This window comes from Dermacentor albipictus, unplaced genomic scaffold (genome assembly GCF_038994185.2).
Source record: "Dermacentor albipictus isolate Rhodes 1998 colony unplaced genomic scaffold, USDA_Dalb.pri_finalv2 scaffold_13, whole genome shotgun sequence".
Lineage (NCBI taxonomy): Eukaryota > Metazoa > Arthropoda > Arachnida > Ixodida > Ixodidae > Dermacentor > Dermacentor albipictus.
This window is the reverse complement of record NW_027225567.1, coordinates 13,556,618-13,574,258: the sequence shown is the minus strand read 5'-3', so window position 1 is coordinate 13,574,258 and position 17,641 is coordinate 13,556,618. Positions and strand designations below refer to the sequence as shown.

At 46.4% G+C, this 17,641-nt stretch overlaps 1 protein-coding gene across 1 annotated transcript in view; it reads right to left on the bottom strand.

The window, feature by feature from the left end:
- Window positions 1-17,641, bottom strand: part of LOC139051664 (uncharacterized protein C05D11.1-like) — a 210,280-nt gene that overhangs the window by 102,166 nt on the left and 90,473 nt on the right. The window contains exons 12-13 of the mRNA XM_070528630.1: window positions 12,716-12,859; window positions 7,695-7,871 (exon numbers count right to left, since the gene is read on the bottom strand). Of these exons, the coding sequence (XP_070384731.1) occupies window positions 7,695-7,871; window positions 12,716-12,859 (321 nt within the window). The remainder of the gene's footprint in view (window positions 1-7,694; window positions 7,872-12,715; window positions 12,860-17,641) is intronic.

Below are 17,641 nucleotides of genomic sequence, written 5' to 3'. Positions count from 1 at the left end.
TGCTGCTTGGCAAAGTTGTCTGTGCTTATTGTTGCTAAAAAGGCAACGGTGTCTTGGTCATCTTTGGGCGGCGCATCCACGGGTGCGCGACACAGGCAGTCGACATCAGTGTGTTTTCGTCCAGACTCGTAAATTACAGTGATGTCATATTCTCGCAGCCTGAGGCTCCATCGTGCCAGGCGTTCTGAAGGGTAATTAAACTCGCTAGATAACACAACGCGTGGTAGTCGCTGACGACATTGAACGGCCTGCCATATAAGTAAGGGCGGAATTTTGCCATAGCCCAAATGATGGCAAGGCTTTACTCTTTGGTTGTAGAAATAATTGCCTTCCGCTTTTGACAGTGACTGGCTAGCGTAAGCTATCACCCATTCAAGTCCATTCTTCCTGTAGACTAGGACGGCGCCGAGGCCTAGGCTACTGGCATCAGTGTGGATTTCCGTATCGGCGTCTTCATCAAAGTGCGCAAGTACTGGTGGCAACTGCATGCATCATTTGAGTTCTTGAAATGCGTCAGCCTGCGGCGTTTCCCACTTGAACTTGACATCAGATTTAGTCAGATGTGTCAACGGCACAGCAAAAGTCCTTGACAAAGCGCCTGTAGTAGGCACACATGCCAAGGAATCTGCGCACTGCCTTCTTGTCGATGGGCTGCGGGATCTTTGCGATGGCAGCTGTTTACTGCGGGTGGGGGCGTACTCCGGATTTGCTGATGAAGTGGCCTAGGAACAGAAGCTCATCGTAAGCAAAGCGGCACTTTTCTGGCTTCAGAGTGAGCCCTGATGATTTGATGGCCTCTAGTACTGTCGCAAGCCACCTAAGGTGACCGTCGAAATTCCCAGCGAAAACGACGTCATCCAACAAGACACGTCTGCCACTTCAATCCTGCTAACACCATGTCCATCACGCGCTGGAACGTTGCAGGCGCCGAGGACAGACCGAATGGCATGACCTTAAACTCATAGAGGCTGCCTGGCGTGATGAAGGCAGTCTTTTCGCGATCTCGCTCATTGACTTCTGTTTGCCAGTAGCAAGTCTTGAGATCCATCAACAAGAAGTATTTAGCGTTGCAGAGCCGATCTAGTGTGCCATCTATCCGTGGATAGGGGTATAAGCCTTTCTTTGTAATCTTGTTCAATCGACGATAATTGACGCAGAAACATAAGTTTCTGTCCTTTTTCTTTCCAAGACTACAGGAGACGCCCACAGGCTTTTCGACGGCTGGATGATGTCGTCCCGCAGCATTTAGTCGACTTGTTGCTTTATAGCTTCTCATTCTCACGTCAAAACTTGGTATAGGCTCTGGGCGAGTGGTCAAGCCCACTCTTCGGTCATTATGTTATGCTTTGCAAAGAGTGTTTGTCAAATCCTCAATGACATTGAAAAGCAGTCTTTGAGTCGTCGGGGAAGACTTTGGAGCTCTTCCTGCTTACTGATGGGGAGACTTGGATTTATGTCGAAGTCTGACTCGGGAACTATGGTCGTCGAGGTAAGTGCCACAGAATCCGAGAGGAAAAACGCATTGCTTCTTTCCAGAATTTCCTCGATGTATGCGATTGTCGTGCCCTTGTTGATGTGCTTGAACTCCTGGCTGAAGTTTGTCAGCAACACTTTCGTTTTTCCTCCGTGCAGTCAAGCGATCCCTCTTGCGACGCAAATTTCACGGTCAAGCAGTAGACGCTGGTCACCTTCAATGATGCCTTCTACGTCTGCAGGTGTTTTGGTGCCGACAAAAATGACAATGCTGGAGCGGGGTGGGATGCTGACTTGATTTTCAAGCACACTCAAGGCATGGTGACAACAAGAGCTCTCTGGCAGTATCGCCTGGTCCTTGGATGGCGTTATTATCTTCAACTTCAGGTCGATGATTGCGCCGTTTTGGTTCAGAAAGTCTATGCTGAGAATTATGTCTTGTGAACACTGCTGGAGAGTAACCAAGATGGCAGGGCAAGTACGGTCTTTAATGCTAATGCTGGCCGTGCAGATTCGAGTTGTTGTCATCAGGTGTCCCCCAGCTGTCCGGATCTGAGGGCCTTCCCATGCAGTCTTAACTTTCTTCAACTGGGTGGCAAGGGGTCCACTAAGGCGGTGACTGCACGGCCATCGAGGAGCACATTGAGATCGGTGGTTCTCTGTCTTGCATTGCGGTTAGGTCTTGGCGTTGGATCATGGCTGCGTCGTGTTGATGTGAGGATAAAATATGGCATCGTCAGGTCTTCTTTTGTCAGCGTATTCTTTGCTTCTAGGCTTCATTGGGATGGTGGCGTCTCGTTGATATATTGTCAAAAAAGACTTTTGGACGTCTTCGTCAGTGGCGGAGGATCTTTGCGAGTTCACTGGACAGCAACCGCACCTCTATTGGTTACTGTTTTTAGTTTTCTGGATATGGGCTCACAGACCGGCCCCGGACTGGGCCGGTGTATGGTCAGCGCTGTGGCAACAGGTAGCCGCCTGGGGACGGTGAACAGGACAGTCGTCGAGGGCTCCCCTGAATGGTCGTGAGGTAGTCAGCGATATCGCAAGGTCGTTTGCCAAGCTGTGGTTGCGGCGCATCAACGGCGAACCCTCGCAGTCCCATCTCGCGGTATGGGAATCGGTGGCAAACGTGACCCGTTTCTCTGCAGTGTTACCAGAGCAGGCGGTGGTCAGGAGCGTGCCAGATGTCCGTCTTCCTTGGGTAGTTGCACTGGACGGTGGGTGGGCGAGCTGGAGGCGACGGCGGCGGACGGGAGAACTGCATCGTTATGGGGCCCTGGCGCAGGTGTGGAGGGTTACTTTGATGGCGGGTGACAGCGGCGTAGGTCATAGCTACAGGCTGGGCCTGTGGCGATTCTGGCTGCCCTTCAGGAAGTTCCAGTGACCGCTGAATTTCTTCTTTCATGACATCAGCGATCGAGGCAACCTGAGGCTGGGATCTTGGGAACATCCTCAGAAGTTCCTCTCGCATGACCGCTCTGATGGTCTCGCGTAGGTTGTCGGTGTCCAATGATTGAACTTTGGCGTGGTTTGCTGGGCTTGCACGGCGGTTGAGTTGCCGGTTCCTCATTTCCTGAGTTTTCTCAATGCTGGTGGCCTCGCAAAAAAACTCTTCAATGGTCTTCGGCGGATTTTGTATCATTCCGGTGAAAAGTTCTTGCTTGACACCACACATGAGTAGGCGAAGTTTCTTCTCCTCGGATATTTCGGGTTTGGCTTGGTGGAACAGGCGCGTCATCTCCTGTGTGAAGATGGCAATAGTCTTGCTGGGCAGTTGTACTTGGGCTTCTAAAATAGCTTCGGCCCTTTCCTTGCGCACAACACTTGTAAATGTCTGCAGGAAGCCGCTATACGGAACAGGTCCCACGTTTTCAGAGTCAACTCCTGGTTCTCAAACCACATTCTGGCGGCATTTTCTAAGGCAAGGTATACATGCCACAGCTTGTCGTCGGAGTCCCAGTTGTCGAAAGTCACAATTTGTTCATAGGTCTCCAGCCACGTTTCTGGGTCTTCAGACGATGATCCATGGAAGGTTGGTGGGTCCTGAGGTTGTTGCAGCAGAATGGGGGACGCTGGGGCAGACATTGGGGTTGCTGACTTGGGCTTGATTCCTCTGGTCTTCTCGGGTAGAGGTCCGTGTTCTGGTAGCAGTCCTTGATGCCTACAGCTAGCTGGCTGCTCCTTGGCGATGTTGGTGTTGTCATCGGGTTTCAGGCTTAGATTATGGCTTTGCGAGAGCGTTCGGTACATTAACGCACTAGCACCTCCACGAGATGTCACGTGGTAGTGACTGGGACGAACACAAATGCAAAACTGTAAATGGCGAAACTAAATGTTTATTGGGAGAGCGTGTGCTCTCAAAAACAGGCTACACTCAAAGAACGGCGACAGCGGCGAACACAGTCAGTGATTGTCGAAAATTTGACCAGCGGGTCAAGCGCATTGGCTTTTATACATCAGTCATTCAAGGTTCCAGAGTAAGTGCTGGTGCCCACGTGTGTTCCAGAAAGTTCTACATCATTTGCATCACGCATACATGAAATCAGATTACACAAGGTTCAGTGACAAAAGACAGCGGATAGAACCATCGATAACATTCAAGAAACTTCCGATACATGCAGGTGTGTTGTGTGTTGTGTGCTGTGCGATAACATTTGTTAGGCGGCGAAACCTGGTCACCCGATAAAGATAAATAAGCACACGTGTCAATATCTTCATTTTCTGCAGTTAGCGAGGGCATCACAGGTAGCCCGTGTTAGCTGCGCCTTTCCGTTGTATGCTTGGGTGGCAGCTTGAAACTGATGTGTTCTAACGCTAGGCCTCTAATGTTAAAGGAATGCACTGGTTGAGTAATGGCCACACATACATTAGCTAATTGCCCTCATGATCGACCAATACTATTTTGCGTGTGAAACTTTGCGCTGGTCACAGACGGCGTGCGTTTTCATACGCCAACTGCAGCCCATGTTCCTTAAGCACAGGGACAGAAGAAAAGAACCATATCAGTTGAAACAAAATTTCTGAAATCGAAGCCCATGCAAGTATCTCCGCACTAAATTTTATGCGTATAAGACATACCCAATATCCTGCATTTTCGTGTCTTGTCAAATGACGACAAAACGCCGACTCATCAGCGTTGCCAGTGGCTGATGTGATCTCTGTGAACAGGCATCCTTGGCGTTTGGGATACAATCACTTGCATGCAATTTCACGTCTTGGCATCGGATGCATTGAAGGCCGTTTATTGACTGTGCAAAACATGTGCCCAGTGCGCGTCCTGTGCCGAGTCACGTGAAATCTCGCAAAAGTGATTGTACTTCTGAATGCAACTATATATTTTCAAGCCGGAAACACATAAACGGGGTGTCTATGCTGAGCGCACGCTGGCCTTGCTGGCCGCTGCCATGCTGGTAGCAAGTTTACATTTATCCCACAGTCAGCTGTCCCAGCGTTCAATTTTACAAACTTTGGCCAACTTTGGGTTGTTCTGGGATCCCAGCCCACGTGACTTTCAATCAGGACTGGAACTAGCTGGCTGTCGTCTGGCTTCGGAAAATTGAAGAGGCCCGCTACCTACCTTTCATTTTCATTCAGTGGGTGTCGCCATCATATCATATAAAGATAAGCTGTGAAGCACGTGCGAATGTGCACCCTGACATTGCGAGGACAGCTCTGGGCTAGGAGCATGTGATTAAGGTCCACAATGGTAAGTACTTGGCATCGTATTGCATCATTTGTTTCATCAACCACTGAATGCAAAGCACTGCTTTGCTACTGCTTCTTACATAGAGAAAGTAGTTAAAGCACAATCTCAGTAAAATAGAAATTAGAAAGTAGAAAAATAGAAATAGAAATAGTGGTAAATAGAAATAGAAGTAAATAGAAATAGAAAGTAGGCAGAGCGAGGTACGCCCACAACGCTCTGCCTACTTAACGTCACCGTGGCGTGCTGTTCAAATTTGATTGTGGATGTTCACATAGATGCCACTACTTCTGTTTTGGTGCCTACAATGTGCCAAACGCAATTGTCCTCAGCAAGCCACAGTGCGCTCTGCCAGTGGATTCGTTGCGACATCCAAGTGCGGCTGTGGTATCTATTCTACGCAGCAGACTGTAGCTACATACAGGTGCTGTGTTTGATTTGTGCTGGACAAGGCTAGAATGCATGTTCGCGCTCATATGCTCCTGTCTGGCTGTGCTGCGTGGCGCGGACCGGCTTTGTACTGCACCAGCTTTACCAACAGATCGTAACCACATCCAAATTGCGCATTTTGAAGCGCTATCAATAGCTCATTACGAAGCGAAGTCAGCCAAGGCATCTAACGAGGAGCGGCCTAAAGTGAGGGCACGCTGGTAAGCGTGCGTGTGATTTGACCTTTAAGTTTTGCGTGATTCGAAGCTATTTGAGTGTTCAAAACTACTCAAAATTAGTGATACCCAATGGCTGCAACACCGAGAAGCAGGGTGGCCAAAGTTTAATTGCTATGCGGGCAGCCTAGGCCAAGCATGAGCAGACAATAGTCAGCTTCTTCCAGAAGTACGTAATTATTATCGAAATTCAAAGGCAGATTTTCGCTTACTTTAGCCTGTTTATTGAACTGCATCCATAAATATACACAGTAACAAAAGAAAGAAGCTCAATGATCCAAACACCCTTCTTGATGGATGTCAGCTATTAGCTAATAGCAGCCATATATGGGAATCTGCTATATTATGAAATAAAGCGTCCAGGAAAGAGCGAAGAGCGGGCTTCCATTGAAAAGAGAGCATTTGAGGAAAAGGTGACTTTGTGCTCTACTTGCAAGCTCCATGCGTCAGGCACGACTGCAAAATCTGGCTGAGATGCTTGCAGCAGAGTATGCTATCCATGGACTGTGTTTTTGCACCAAGCCCAAGGGTTGGTTCAGGGTTTTGCAGCAGCATATGCTATCTGCGGACTATGTTTTTTCACCGTGCCCGAGAGCTGATTCAGGGTCCTTTTAAACAGTCATGGTTTGTGCTGTTTTAAACAATCAAGAAAGGAGAAAAAGAAAACATTGCCTTAATAGAACCTAACATCTTTGTTACTATGGGTAAATGCCACTAAAGATGGAACAAAATAAACATAAGCAACTGAACGTCATTACGTCATTGTAGTATACTCAGTATATACACTTTTTTGAGTGTATTGTGTGTGTGCGTGTTATTATCACATTTCCTTCATCAATCATGCTAGGCTCAACATCTCCAACGGTGAGACAGCGGCATCTGCACCATGTGCATTCAGTGGAAAAGCATGAGTCAACTATGTTAACCTCAAGAACAGCTCCTTCACTATTCACTATAATGACATTTGCAATGAGGCATCATACTCTAGTATGCAGCCATACTTGCAAACATCCTGTGTGATAAAACAACAGCCATGATAAAGAGTGAGTGCAAAAGTTAAAGTAATTATTGAATATTCTTGATAGTATAGATAGCAAATGAGCTATGTTAACTATGTTAAATTACATACCCACTCTTAAATTACAAGAAAACAAGCACTTTTAACAATATACTTTTCGATTGAAGTAAGTAAAACTGGAGGTTATTTGCAGGTACTTGCATGTCCTGTTGAGCCCACATGGGACATGGTGTAAATAAGCCAAAGGATGAGCAAGGCTTATACACATGCTACCAAATTTCAAGCAAATCCAGATCTGCCAACTTCTAAAGTTTGAAAAATACTGCCAGTCAAAGCCTAAGAATACTATTTTTGCTTAGAAATACTAGAAATTTTGTTACTGTTACTCCATACGTTAATTGCTTATTAAGTAAATTAATTCACAGACTTCACTCCGTAAGGATCCTGCAAACAGGCACTATTCTCTATATTCACAGCTAGAATAATCTGTGTCCCCAACAGAAATGGCCATGAAATTTTGTCAAGTAAATGTTCACATGATGGAGGCCGAAATTTTATCTAACGTTATACACGGGTTCAGTTGAACTGGTCACCAGGCAGCGAGTATGCGTCTGAACAATCGAGCAGATCCTAAATATTTCGCTCTGAAAATTGGGCGGTGACTGTATTTGTATTTCATAAAATAGATTCTACCCTTAACAGGGTGCAAATAAAAAAAAAAAGTTGAATCATAGCTGTCTATAAGACAATCACAAACAAGCTCTAAAAATCAGGCATTTTATGATAAGATCATACATGTTGCCACTGTGCAAATACTGTAATGTGCACTCACCGAGACAAAGTTGGTCTTGAGATGGTCCAGTTCAAACCGGAAAGGAATTTCTTGAAGGCCAAAGGACAGGATACCCTTATCACCATTAGCATTGCAAGCACGCAACAGACCATGGAACCTGATGGTTGACACAGGCGGAACTTCCACAGCCAAGATCATGTCCTTCGGTGGCTCTTTCTGCATCAAATTGCCAGGCACAGTTTGTTCATGCCTTGTTGTTCAGAACAAATATATTCTTGGAGAAATGTATTTCCCTAGAAATCTGACCAGAACTATTACCTATTGTTTGCAAAATATAAATTCCTATGGTTTAAATTACTATTAGCATTAGTAAACCTATGTGGAAATAATATCTCATTGGCAGCACTCGGTTCCTGCTAGTACCTATAGACATTAAATGGGTACTCAAGAGGAATATTGAACTAACCTTAAAAGGAAACGCTTTTATAATTATAGCTGTGAGAGGAGGCTTTGTAGGCCATAAAAGATGCAACTACAGAAGACTGAGCAGTAACAGTGTCCTGAGGTTCCCGTGCCAGCTTGCCTTGACGTCACAGATTATGAGTGCATCTTTGGGTCTAAATGTTCAGTTAAAGAAGGACTGCATTACATCATAAAGGCATCAAAGACACGACCTAGCAAGTGTCCAGGCTTTTCTTGTACCAAATAGGCACAAATATGAAATACTCTGAAATCAGTGACGTCACACTGACGTCCCAATGCCAAGCTATCAGCACAAAATTTCAGAAAAAGAAAAGTGAAGTTTTGTCTATACTTTCTCCAGCAATAATCAACCTTTTCCTGCCTTAAAGACAAATATAGAGTTTTGGAAGAACCCTTTACCAGTCTAAGCTGATTCAGTTTTGGTGATTAGTGTCCCTTTAACTGGCTGCACGTGAGAATGAGCAAGTCATCTATTCCAACTAGTACGTTCCTGTTGAAACATTCTTACCTTATGTAAATAAAATGCAACAACTTGGCTAATGGTATGTTCAGCTGGTCGGAATAGTCCTCTGCTTCACAGCAGCTAAAGAGCCCCTCTCAGTCTGAACTGGAGGCAGTGTCGCAGCCGAACATGCTTCAACATTCCAGAGCAATGCCACAGCAGCTTCTACTATATAGTAAAAGCACATTCATACATTTTGGGGAAAACATGCCACAAAAAACGTACTAACCGAGAAAACGTACAATCCAAAGTCATTAAAATATTTCACAGACTCAATTGTAGTTGACATTTATTTCATCTGAAGTGTTGCACGAATTGTTTCAGCACAAGAAGCCGATGCATGCCAATCTGCTGAGGCCCAAGCCGCCAGAGACCTGAATTTCCGTTTACATGGCTTCAGAAAGCTTACGTTTGTGCTCCACAAATTCGGCTTGGGTAAGCAGCTTCACCGGGCAGAGCATTTTGGCAGGAAGTTCAGACATGCCTACTCAGTGAGAATCATTGCCGCACAAGGCACTGATGTGCATTGAATTGGTGGGGCCCTAATGCTCTCAGATGCGCATTGTAGATTTAAGAAGGTAACGGGAAACCAAAATAAAATCAAGCTGGCAGGCAATGCTAGAATACATTGTACTCACTTCGCGTCGCCTGCGGCAGGGAATGCAGGCGCATTTCGCTTATCACCTATTAAAGGCATGTGTATACTTCCAATGCCACATGCTCTGTGAAACAAATATGTTTATCGCAATATGACTGGCGGGAATAGCTGCGAATGGAGATGTGCGACGACCTGCAAGGAGATTTGCAGGTACTGAGACAGGAAATTGAGTGCATGGTGGCATTTTCACGTGATGCGTGCATGCAAGTGCTGCAGGGAAGCTGCCGTTGTGGGGCCTATTGCTCTTGATCATGCATGCCGGCCTTTTCTAGTTCACATGGGATCTAGCAACCGGAAAACGTATCATAACATCGCACTTCGGCAATATACTGAATGTTAGTGCCAAACAATCATGCTTTCCAGGAATGTATTAACCAGTAAGAAAGAGGTGTAGCTGTATTGGGTCATTTTTTGCATTCTCAATCGAGAATGTTGTCGCCTGAGCATTGTACAAAACAGGATCGTATCAAGGTTCTACAGTACAAGGTGGTCTTTTATGAAAGGGAACATGCGAGTGTGTGGCCTGGGCTCTGTGGAGGCTGCTTAGAGCACCAGCAACAGATAGCAAGGGGAAGCTCGTCCACTTGTAGCGCCATCTATTGGCGGCCAGAATAAGCAGACACGGCTGATAGGCAAGCGGCTGTGGACTGCCTCCCATGCCAGGTGGATGCGCAACAGGCGGGGCCTGCAACGCAGCGTCTGCTGCTAGTAGACCGCACTCGATATGCTAGCACATTGCAAACATGGAAGGACCAACATATGCCCGCTAGTTGATAGGCACTCCCAGCATATTTCAACCCTTTGAGGGTCAATGACGTAAATATACGGCGCCGCGAACAAGTCCAAAAATGGTTGATGCCGTATATCTATGGCGCCATCTGTACGTTTAAAAAGCGCGCCAATTTCCTAACTTTTACTTTTCTGTCATGTGCAGCCACTATGTAGGAATATAGGGGAATTTTTTTCGTGTGCCTCCCTCTCTCGGTTTTCGTTGCATGGTTTGTTTTAGAGCTAGTTTCCTCCCGCATGTCTATATACTACTGATCGCGCATTGGCGGGCAGCGATTTGGGTTCTGTTCCGCAGGCGGTTTTGGCTTCTTGCGCTTGCAAAACTGATGGCTATCTCGTTACTAATCGCTCAAAGGACGACCGCATGTTTCTCGCTCGTGTAGTGCTCACAGGGATGCGCATAGGAAGGATGCCGCCGTGCATGCGTTTCCATTGCTTTTTTTTTTCTTTGACACTCGCGAAAACTAATTGCCTCTGGTTGGTGATAAGATGAAGATTAGCGGAAGTTTGCCACACGTGCTTTTTGACGGGCACACAACCACACAGTTTTCTTGAGTGCGCGCACCTATGCAGTTCGATTACACTATGGATGTACATATTAGATATTAGTGTAAGAGCAGGAACATTTGAGTCCTGCGAGTTATTCTCGTGTGCGCATTTTCAAGGCCTTGAACGATGTGTATATAAATGCATCAGATTCTTAATTCGTATATGTTTATTTCCTTTTTTTATTGTTATTCATGAATGAAGAGCACAGATATACCAACACAAAATATATTTTTCTGACTTTACGGTCACCCTAGAAAAATAGCAGGAAATTCTTTTCGAAATATGTCCCTAAGAAGAATTGGAATCTGCAATAAAAAACCACAGGAAATGCATGGGAAGCTTATAGTAGGGGTGGGCCAACCTAAATTTGGGGGTGGGCCAACTTGAAATTTGGGTGTAGGCCAACATAAATTTGGGGGTGGGCCAACTTGAAATTTGAGTGAGGGCCAACTTAAATTTGGTAGTGAGCCAACTTAAATTTGGTAATGGGCTAAGTTGAAATTTGGGGGTGGGCCAACTTAAATTTGGGGGTAGGCTTATGCAGACTTTGACAACTCCAGTAGAGTTTCTGCATACTTTTTTGCAGTACGGAGCCCTGGCTACCCACTCCCCGCCATAGCATGAATAAACCTCACCAGATCTGGAGCGGTTTAGGAGAGAAGTGCAATAAAGTGAAACTTCAGCTTAGGTAAATAAAGATAATTATTTTATTTATTATTCAGGCTTAGTTATTTCTATATTGACATTTATTTAATTAATTAATCTTAGTTAATGTTCTGGTGAAGGCATTTATACCTGTAATTAATAATTAAGATCACTTAATTAGGCCTAACTAATCTCAAGGTACCCTTAATTCTTGATTAGGCTCCGTAGATTTAGCCTTAGTAACTTTTGATTAGTCGAATAATTTAACATTATTTGATTTTAATTTGCTTTAGTGTTCCTAATCACCCTCAGTTAATTGCTGTTACACTTATCAAAATCATAAGTCGCATTAGTCATACGTAGTCGTGAGGCATTCTCACATACACCTCCGCGGGACCTCATGTATACCTATGCATGCAGTGCATTGTGTCAGGCGTTGCAGACAGAAAAACAAACAGACGGATGGATAAAGTTCTGTGGGAAGAAGCCCTAGAATTATTGTGCATTAATATAGGTACGCCAGGAGTACATAGTAACTACTGGGCTTACGTTGACACTTCCACGTTTTCAGTGCGCTTGCATATCCAACACGGTTTGCTAGCAGCAGACGCTGCACTGCAGGCCCCGCTGTTTGAGCGGCAGTCATGCGAGGAGGGAGGGTTCCAGCTAATTCTAGCAGGTGCTTGCCTATCGGCCATGCCTGGTTAATCTGGCCACCAACAGATGATGCCACAAGCAGACGTGCTTCCCCTTGCTGCCTGTTGCTGGCGCTCTAAGCAGCCTCCACAGAGCACGGGCCACGTGCTCGCATGTCCCCTTTCATAAAGGACCACCCTGTACTTTGCACGACTACAGCACGGTCTTTCATACATTTCAACATCTCACAAAAACTGTTATTCACTAATGGTGTTTCAAGAAGTGCAACACTCTTAAATTGTTTTAGCTTTGTGGGATATGTCACAGTGATATGCATGTGCTGCCTCTCTGCGGAACCACTATATGTCACAAAATCCACATTTTAACATTTCATCAAAGATGCAGTGATAAATTATGCTTGTAGAGCATTTCACATTGCCAATGCAAGACCAGTTCTAGGTGTTGTAGTGCTACCTGGCAGATAGAAATAAAATGTTTTGCAGCTTGGTAGTACCTTAGGATTAATAGCGTCAAAAGAAACACCTGCCATACTGTTACACAATAATGGCAACTACTGTGGAAGTGAAGGGCATGTGACCATAGCGTGGCCGGATATTGTAGTTGATCCAACAAATGGAGCACCTTCTACTGCTCTCGACTGGAGCTGGTTGTGTGGATGGAACCAGCCGAACACATTGCAAGTGCTCTTTTTCAATCAGCTGAACATGGGGCCCCATTTTGAGAACTACAACCAGCCAAAGATACCAAAAGGCAAGACATTTTGCTGGCAGGACATGCCTCGTTAGCCTCTATGGCCTTTTCTAGGGCTTCGGCTCGCTTCTGGAGGCCTTCATCTCCAAGCGTTTCTCGCTGACGTTGGATCCTCTGGCTCTCCGCATCAGACATCTTCGCTAGCAAGTGCGGGCTCGGCTCCCCAATCACCTGCATGCCAAAAATGAGTGTAAATGCGCTTGTAAGAGAATTTACAAGAAAAGTGCAAGCATGCAAAGTGTCCTTATTAGGTACATCCTGAGAAGCTCTCTGAGCTTTCACTGTAAGAAGTCTTTATATTTCACATAATTATCATGCTGATCCCAACTGGAGCAATCATAATAAACTTTCCAGCATTGAGTACATTAATGTACATTGCTTCAACAATGAACTTACAATTTTCCTTCGACAAAAGGACTTGCATACATCATAAGTGCAAAGAATAACTGTCTGTGCCATTAGATACTGAATTTGTTCAGGAAAAGTTGAATGGGGCAAAAAAATTAACAGAAGCATTCAGCGTCATCAATGTTTTGTGGTTTTAAAGGGGCCCTGAAACACCTTTTTAACTGATGATAGAATGGCCTCACTGTTAAGGAACGTCACCTCACGAGCCCCTGCCACAATAATTTTTCTACTTCTTCAAGTATAACAGGAGTTATAAGTACTCATTGCACCCAGATCTTTTTTCATATTTTCCCCCATTTAAGATGCTCCTTTCAGTTCAGACGTGTGTGACATTCTCTCAACGTGAGATGGGCACTCAGGTGCCTAGAGCTAAGTCACTTGCAGAGACCCAGGGATGGAAGTGGCCAAGTAAGTTTTCGAGCAGCTCTGGGATCAGCAAATTTGGCACTTTGGAGCAGGTTTGGAGCAATAAACATGCATTTTGGAGGAGGAGGAGGAGACAAAGGAGAGGAAAAACAGGGAGGTTAGCCAGTGCAAGTACCGGCTGGCTACCCTGTGCTGGGGAAAGGGGTAAAGGGAATAAAAGGAGAAAGAAGAAGAAGAGGAAAAAAAATGGAAACCAGAAAATTCCAACAGTAACGCGAAATTACGCGCTACAACATTCAAAGGTGGTCGCACAGTTCGCATGTCCTTAAAAACTTAAGTAAAGCCCTTAAGGCCTTGAGTGCCGAAGCCCGTCTGGACCAATGTCCTAGAGCTTTTTCCTCTGTAAAGGGGCGATTGTCCAGTTTTTCAAGAGCGGTCACGAGTACTTTTTCTTGGCACGTTGTAACGGGGACAGTCACAAAGGAGGTGCTCAATCTTCTCCTCGCAGCCGCAGGTGTCACAAGTAGGGCTGTCAGCCATTCCAATGCGGAATGAGTAGGAGTTCGTGAATGCCACGCCGAGCCACAGGCGGCACAGAAGTGTTGCTTCCGCTCGTGGCAACCCTGGTGGTAGGCGGAGTTGCCGACGTGGATCCAATCTGTGGAGACATGGGTTCGTGAATTCACCGGTATTCCACAGATTCTGTGTAAGCTCGCGGGCGAGGGAGCGAAGACTTGTGGCTGCGTCAGTTCTTGACAGCGGTATGGGTATAATCTGGGCACCATCATGAGCCGACCGGGCAGCGTCATCTGCACTGTCATTTCCTGAAATTCCGCAGTGACCCGGTATCCACTGGTAGATGATGTTGTGTCCCTTGTTGATTGCATGATGGTGGAGTAGTCGGATGTCTGTGACTAGTTGCACATTTGGTCCGTGGTTGAAAGGGGACATCAGACACTGAAGAGCTGCCTTTGAGTCACATAAGATGGACCATGAATGTGATGATTTGTGAACAATAAACTCCAGAGCAGCATGGATAGCTGCGAGTTCTGCAGCCGTCAATGATGTAATGTGAGATGTCTTGAACTTGAGGGTGACACACTCTGCGGGAATCACCACTGCTCCAGCTGAACTATTAGAGGAGACAGAACCGTCCGTATAAACGTGGATGCGTCCTCTGTGCTTGTCATGTAGCACTGAAAGCACGGTTTGTTTGAAGGCGAAAGTTGACATTTCCGTTTTCTTTTTGATACCAGGAATATGAAGAAGAGCCTGGAGTGGATGCAGGCACCACAGCGGTTGAGATGGTCGTGCTGCAGGCGTGAAGTTTGACGGTAATGTTCCATGGCTGGCGGCAATAATCTTGCTAAACGCTGAACGAGGTCGAGCGGCAGGAAGGGAGGCGAGATGATGCGATGGAAGTCGGGCGAAGTGCCTGATATGCATCCTTAAAGTGTCGACTTGAAGGTACGTGTTGATGGGGTGGTCATGCGCGATGGCTATTGTTGCTGCCGTGGACACACATCTGGGAAGACCAAGGCAAATTCGCAGAGCTTGAGCTTGCACAGACTGGAGGGCACGGATGTTGGTCTTACCAGTCCCACCCAGTACAGGTAAGCTATGAGCTAAGCGCAGGAGACCGAGGAACAGTGCATTATGGAGTTGGAGCATCACACTCACAGATGCACCCCATGACTTTCCCGCAAAAAATCTGAGCACGTGGGTTATCATGACTAATTTCCTGTTTAGGTAGGAGATATGTGGTCTCCAGAAAAGGTCTCGATCTACTATCACTCCTAGAACGCGGTGCGTCTTCTCGTAGGCAATAGGCTGTCCATTAATTCTAACAACGTATTGTATCATTGCTTTGCGCGTGAAAGCGACCATAGAGCACTTCTGGGAGGACACCTCCAAACGGCGGCCACTCCTCGCATGAGGCAATGTTATTCGAGACTTTCTTCTTAGGAACCTCGTTGCTAGTATTGCTAGTTTTCTGTGGAAGTTTGTGGACTGTCAGTGGACGAGGTGCATTTTTAGCAATAGCAGTGGGTTTCCTAGATCTCCGGCGATGTGAACGCCGACGTCGCACTTTAGCGGCAGCCTCCCTGTGTGAGGAACCATCTCTGACCATTTGCCTCAAGACTTTAAGCTCATTTTTCACACGTGGGCAATTCTTTGAAGATGCATCGTAAGAGCCTTGACAATTGGCGCACTTTTGGTTTTCTGCACCACACACATCGGAGCTGTGCGACCTAGAGCATCGTGAGCACACGGGACCATTTGTGCAAACAGCGCTAACGTGCCCTATTTTTTGACACTTCCGGCACTGAAGCGGCCTTGAAACAAAAGGCCGTAATACGTGTCGGAAGTGCCCGACCTTGACATGTGACGGTAGGCTGTCTCCTTTAAATGTTAGCTTCACACAGTGCGAATTCCCCAGGCGACGGGCTTGCAATATGGCAATTCCCTCTGTCGCTGGCTTAATGAGTTAAGCTTTCCCATAGTGGATGACGCGCGTTGAAGTCGCTGGTAATGACCCATGGTCCAGGTGTCGATGTTAAAATTCCACCTAGTCTTACGTTGTCAAATCGACTCGAAGGTGAAATGTAGGCACCTATGAGCGTGAGTGCGACGTTCTTGCATTTTATAGTCAAACATACATACTGATTGTCATCATCAGGTGCCACTGGGTGTAAAACATGTGGAATCGCATCTGATATAAATGATGACTTTGCTGCGGTCGCTACAAGAGGCAGACATGAAAGCTTCATATCCTGATAGGTGGATGGCGCTCTCAACGTTTGGTTCAAAAATGACGATTATTGGAAATTTGTTCCTAAAAACAAACGGACGAAAGTCCGAAATGCGCGATTTAATGCTCTGCCATTCTACTGGAAGATAGACGCTTCCTTGACCTCTTTAAGGAACGAATGTAGGGGAGCAGCCATGGTGCTTCTCAAGACCGGACAGTACCGGATTCAGGGCATCCAGTATTTGAAGTGCGCCTCGAGCCGCCGGAGTGTGTATGGCGGTCAGTAGTACTCGTACCGTGTTCATAAGGGCCTTTATTATGGTGACAACTTGTTTGTCATCGTCTTGGTTGCTGCCAGGTGAAGCATGATTCGGCAAGCATGCTACATCTTGTCACTCCGCTGGTGGTTCTAGCCGTGGCAATGGCGGCCACTCCTCGCATAAGGCAATGATATTGGAGACTTTCTGCCGAGGAATCTCATTGCTGCTATTGCTAGTTGTATGCAGAAGATTGTGGACTGTCAGTGGACGCGGTGCATCCTTAGCAATAGCAGTGGGTTTCCTAGATCTCCGGCGACGTTAACATCGACGTCGCACCTTAGCGGCAGCCTCCCTGTGCGAGGAACTATCCCTGACCATTTGCCTCAAGACTTTCACCTCATTTTTCACATGTAAGCAATTCTTCGAAGTTGCATCGTGAGATCCCTGACAATTGGCGCACTTTTGGTTTTCTGCACGACAGGCGTTGGAGCTGTGCGACCCAGAGCACCGTGAGCACACAGCAGCATTTGTGCAGACCGCACTAACGTGCCCTATCCTTTGACACTTCCTGCACTGAAGCGGCTTTGGCCCAAAAGACCATACCATGTGTCACAAGTGACCGACCTTGACGTGTGACGGTAGGATGTCTCCCTTGAAAGTTAACTTGACACACTGCGAGTTTCCCAGGCGACGGGCTTGCAATATGGCAATTGCCTCTGTCGCTGGCTTGATGAGTATATGCAGGTCAGCATCGCTTATGGAATTATCTACGTCATACACAACGCCGGCCGTAGAGTCATGATGGTCTTGTTTATAGCAGCGTACGTTGATGCTATCCAGCACCTTAACGTTGCTCAGAATGTCTAGCGCGCTGCGGTTTGTAACGTCTATAGCGAGGATGTTCTTACGGGCGTTGATCCTTACATCTTTTATCTGACCCGGAACGAGTGCCTCGAGCGATACAGATGTGGCTTGGCGGTTGACCCGGTTTAGATTGTCGCTAGCAGCCACAGGCACAAATAAAATTGTGAGGTCTGATGGCTTTCGCGCCGGGATCACAGTTGCCTTACTTGTGGAAGGAGATGTCCTGACGAGTCTTCTCTTTGCTTTGTGCTTCGCTACGGGCACGAAGTCGCTGTCATCCGAGGTTTCATCACTGGTCCCTGA